Source organism: Aulonocara sp. 'chitande type north' Nkhata Bay, linkage group LG12 (genome assembly GCF_057382095.1).
Source record: "Aulonocara sp. 'chitande type north' Nkhata Bay isolate Kocher_YH1m ecotype deep benthic linkage group LG12, A_spYH_male_GT1.1, whole genome shotgun sequence".
In the NCBI taxonomy this organism is placed as follows: Eukaryota; Metazoa; Chordata; class Actinopteri; order Cichliformes; family Cichlidae; genus Aulonocara; species Aulonocara sp. 'chitande type north' Nkhata Bay.
In genome coordinates, this window is record NC_141355.1 from 40451703 (window position 1) to 40456702 (window position 5000).

The 5000-nt window shown below is 47.9% G+C and overlaps 2 protein-coding genes across 2 annotated transcripts in view; one reads left to right on the forward strand and one right to left on the reverse strand.

Moving 5' to 3' along the window:
* Positions 1–1594, reverse strand: part of dok2 (docking protein 2) — a 29112-nt gene extending 27518 nt beyond the window's left edge. The window contains exons 1-4 of the mRNA XM_086257873.1: positions 1323–1594; positions 1148–1209; positions 1000–1047; positions 687–825 (exon numbers count right to left, since the gene is read on the reverse strand). The gene's annotated coding sequence lies outside the window, so the exon portion shown is untranslated. The remainder of the gene's footprint in view (positions 1–686; positions 826–999; positions 1048–1147; positions 1210–1322) is intronic.
* Positions 1595–2218: 624 nt separating this feature from the next.
* tsc1a (TSC complex subunit 1a) overlaps positions 2219–5000 on the forward strand; it is a 16242-nt gene continuing 13460 nt past the window's right edge. The window contains exons 1-7 of the mRNA XM_086257867.1: positions 2219–2381; positions 2682–2799; positions 2988–3091; positions 3166–3318; positions 3453–3597; positions 3711–3865; positions 3954–4027. Of these exons, the coding sequence (XP_086113993.1) occupies positions 2691–2799; positions 2988–3091; positions 3166–3318; positions 3453–3597; positions 3711–3865; positions 3954–4027 (740 nt within the window). The 5' untranslated portion in view covers positions 2219–2381; positions 2682–2690. The remainder of the gene's footprint in view (positions 2382–2681; positions 2800–2987; positions 3092–3165; positions 3319–3452; positions 3598–3710; positions 3866–3953; positions 4028–5000) is intronic.

Here is a 5000-nt window from a genome sequence, read left to right on the forward strand (position 1 = left end):
GTGTGACATTTAGCTTCCACATCACAAATGTGGAAGCTAAATGGCCCGGATCAGTGCATGACTCAAGGATTTTCAGAGAGTCAGGGTTGTGCACATTATTTGAGCGTGGTAAGAAAAAGAGACTTATTTTGATATTTCATACTTATTTTGGGCCTAACATAACAGCATTTCTCCATTACACAGGTTATGCATGCAGGCAGTACTTCATGACACCGTTCCCTGACCCCAGCCCTGGGCCACAAACCCGCTACAATGCAGCTCTAGCCAGGACAAGGGCACGCATTGAAATGACCTTTGGGCAAATAGAGGGAAGATTTCAGTGTCTGAAAAGTCTGAGGGTTGCACCTGACAGGGCATGTGACATTACTGTTGCATGTGCCGTACTGCACAACATTGCCACCATCAGAAAGGAGAGGACTCCTGTGGTGGAGGTGCGGCCTGATGATGACCTCCAGCCAGTGCACTTGGACCAACCTAGTGGCAGAGCTGCACGGGACAGGATTGTGCAACACAATTTCGAATATTAAAAACATGACAAAACATATTTTTCATTGAAATTTATTTGAACATCTTTTTCTGTCTCATCAAAAAAAAAGCCAGTCATCATTTGCCTGGAAAAAAATCATATATACTGTGTCACGCAAGGTCGTCAATAGTGCTCTGTATGAAAGTGTATGTTTACTTACTCTGAAGTTCCTTTTGAAGCAACTCAATTTCTAGTTGAACTTTTTGAAGTTCGAGTTCACCTAGGAGCTTTTGTTTCTTCAGCTCAGTGTACTCCATTTTTTGCTGGAGACTTCTCTTAAAGAGCAAACGAATGTCACCCTGTTTCAATTGTAGAGACAACATTTAACGGTCAATACATGTCACATAGGAAGTAAAATTAATTACAAGACTGCCCACCTCTGTATCAGGCCTCTCTGCCTGCAAATCATACTGAGTCAGAAACACATAGAAGTACACAAGTAGATACAAATTCAGGCCAAATTAGGCACTTACAGGGACTTCCTCCAAACCACAGTCATCTGACAGGGTTGCTTCACTGTCCTGTGCAATGGAAACAAAATGGTGTCTTTTATTTTGTGACTATTATTATTGGTCTAAATAATAATAAATAAAAAAAAGATATATATATATCCCAACTTACTGTGCATGCTTCAGTCACCCCTTGCATGGGAACAGGTAAAAGTGATGGAGTGTTATGTAAAACTACACACACAAAAACCCACAGTGTCAATAAATGTCAAAGTACAAAAAGCATTTTAATTAAGGCAACAACCAAATATTTTACATTGTACAAATAGAATTATGGGCTGATTTACCAGTTATGAAGGTGCTGCTGCTACTGCACCCCGGCTGCTGGTCTAAGGAAGAGCTGCCCCCAGGGATGCCCTCAACAATGGGTCTGGTGGCATTCAACCCTAGGGCCAGCTCCTCTGCCGGGGTGTGACGAGGCGGTGCAGGACCACCACCTGTCTTTTTTTGCTCTGCCCTTTTCTTGGTTGCTGTTATAAACAAACAAACAGATTATTTCAGGGTCTCTTTCCAAGAGACGAAAAGCAATATAAGTGAGAAATATTACCATTCAGTAGAATATTCTTATATTTCACTTTTACTTGTTCCCATGTTCTAGTGGGTCCTGTCGTGGCTCTAATGTGAAAGAGGACATAATGTAATATAATATAATACATTAATTACGAGTTTAATTTGTCAGCAACTTTCTGCCAGCCCTCTCTCCTTGCTTTTGCAGCCTTTGCAGTGTTCCCTTGCGTTCTGATTAAACTCTGAAACTCCTGAAATCCCTCAATCAAGAGTTCTTGCTCTGCTGCCGAAAAATACCGAGCGCGCCTTCGACATTTTCGCCGACCAATCAAAGGGTTGCCGATCAATGTTTCTACTATCGATGCGTAGCCCCTGTTAAGCCACCCAGTGATCTCACATTACTTCATCCAGCTGTACTGATCGTCAACAACAGGTGTGTTCGGAGAACCGGGATAGTGAGCTCAAAGTTAGTGCGATGATTTGATCTTGGATGTAGTAAGCGAGGTACGAAGAACGGACCCCAGCTGTTTGTTTGTATCCACACAAAAGTATAACAACAACAACAACAACAACAATAATAATAATAATAATAATAATAATAAATCATCCTTTTTCCCATCTTGACGGGTGGCGCTGAACGCCTCCTGTGTGTGATTGGCTGCTGAGGCTCGTGTCACCGCGGTGGGCGGGTCCTGCTGTAGCTGAAGATGGCTGCTCCGTGCTGGGATCAGCAGGTCTGAAGGTAACCGTCTCTGCGGCTCTTTGGTCGGTTTGAGCGGCTGTCTGCGCTCCGTATCCCGGCCGGAGGCTCCTCCGCGGGGTCGGGTCCCGGGACGCCGGTACGTGGCCGCTACACTGCTTGTTAGCATGTTAGATTAGCATCAGCTGCTAACGGAGGGCTACCAGTGACGTGACAGCAGCTGTTACACAACAGGCGTGAGGTCAAAGTTTGCGCAGTGTTAGGCCAGCACACACTGATGACTGTGTGGGGACAGAAAAAGAAGTAGCAGATAATCATCGATTATTGATTTTGTTCCTCTGTCACAGAGAACTGAACACGATGACGTCAACGTGACCTCACGTGACGTTCAGCTGTCTGGCCTGTGTTATGATGCGTTCACTGTCTGGCCGAATTGCAGGTGTCCGCGATGTCCAGGGAGCAGGCGAGCATCAGCGAGCTCCTGCTCTCACTGGACAGTTCAGAGCTGCAGGAGGCGGAGCGAGTGAGAGCTGCAGTCAACCAGCAGCTGAGTACAGGTGAGTTCAACTGTGCAGCACAAAGGAATGACGCAGGTCTGCATCTCTGTGACGCGCTCACCACGTGAACCAATCACGAAGCTGCAGTTTTGCTGACGTCCAACAAAGCAACCTTATCAACTCAGTCTGACATCACTTGTGACGGCCAATCAGTGCAGAGCTCCCAGCATGCATGTTTCTCCTCTCAGACAAAGGGGGCGCTGTCCTCTCCTCCGTGGTGGAGTACTACCTGGACTCGTCATCTTCTCAGGCCCTGCTCCTCCTCTCCTCCATCAGGGAGCCGCATCACAAAGTGAGCCTCGCCTGCTCGCAGATCTCCTGTTCTTTATCTCTGTGACTCTAACACCTGTTGGCCCCGCCCACTAGGTGCTGCTGGAGAAGCTCAACGAGTCTGTGAGTCGATCCGGGACCAGGCTGGGCGCCCTCACCCTGCTGGGTCACCTGATCAGGAAACAGCCGCCATGGGTTCATCACATCAGCCGCTCGCCGCTGCTGCTGTCACTGCTGCGCTGCCTCAAGGTAATACACACACACCTGAGACACACCTGTCCTCCTGCACATTCAGATTCTGTCATGATGTCGATCATGTGAGGTCGGATCACAGGTCGGATTCCTGCTGCTGTAAACTCAGAATTCCACTTCCTGTTTTTCAGACGGACAGCGATGTGGTCGTCCTTATCACGGGAGTCCTGGTCCTGGTCACTCTGTTACCCATGATTCCTCAGGCCGGGAAGCAGCACATCAATGACTTCTTTGACGTGTTTGGGCGCCTTGCATCCCGCAGCTGCAAAAACCCAGGTAACTCACTCACACAGCAGGGGGCGCTGCAGGAAGCAGCTCCTTATGCTTTCTGATTGGTCAGTCTGCTTCTCTGAGTGGTTGATAAGATGTTTTCTGATTGGCTCGTGCAGGTCATGAGCCTGTGGCCCACTTGGTGCACCTCCATGCAGGTACGTACTCTCTGTTCCACCGCCTGTATGGGATGTTCCCCTGTAGCTTCATCTCCTACCTGCGGCTGCACTACAGCATGAAGGAGAACCTGGACACCTTCCAGGAGGTGGTGAAGGTGAGTGCACACCTGCAGGGGGCGGTACTGATGTGATGACCGCAGGTGTTCCTTCAGTTTCACCTCACACTCTGTCCTGTCCCGTCAGCCGATGTTGGAACACGTCCGGATTCACCCAGAGCTCGTTACAGGCACTCAGGACTACGAACTGGACCCGTCCAGGTGAGTCCAGCTTGGAGACAGAAACCACACCTGAGCGTGCAGAACCAGGTCAGCAGGTCCTTTGACAGAGTGAACCCAGCGCTGAGCTCAACCGAATGCAAATCAACAAGAAAGAAAGAAAATAACATCTGATTGAGTTTTCTTAAAGTATCCTGTCCAGCTGAATTCGCGTCGCAGAGGCGTGTTTACCGCAGCTCAACATCAAACTTTCCTTTATCTGACGACGAAGCCCGCCACTCGATTCCAGCTAATGACAGGAAGTGATGCGCTCTGATCTGTCAGCAGGTTCAAATAACACGGGCGCACACACGATGTGGCCTCAGAGCAACACATTTCATCTCCAAGTTTGTAACCAGCTTTAAAAAACAGGGACGTCTGCAGCAGCTGTTAGTCTGAGGGAGGTCGGCCAAGCCTGATCAGTGATTTAGGAGATGATAGAAATACACAGAACACAAGTAAACACACAGATTGGATAAGGAGGGCCTGGAATGAAACCTTGTGCACTTCTTTAGCATCTATCTGAGGATTAAGGAGCGAAACTCTGATCCTGCAGTTCTTCAGGAAGTGAAGACGGCAGCATGCAGCTACAAAAGTCTGCTATCCTGAAAACGAAGGAAGTCGCTCAGACGCAGAAGCTACGTGTGACATGACGACTAGCGTACCTGCCGTGATAACTCCACCCTCTCACGCTGATAAGAAAGGCAGTGTAGCCTAGTTACCCGTCAACTGCACGGTTTTCTTTGGTTTTCTTACCCTGGCATTCAGCTGGGTATCGCGACTCTGACGTCTCTAACTCCAAACATTTAAAATGACAAGAATACTTTGACTGTTTTCTGTTTGAAATATGTTTTCTCTTCCACTGCTGTCTGCAGGATGTAAGATTCACTTACTGCCAGAAGGTAGCAGTAAAAGCGTCCACCGTTAACTAACAAAATACAACATAGCGATTACTACTCAGAGTGGAAAAACTTGT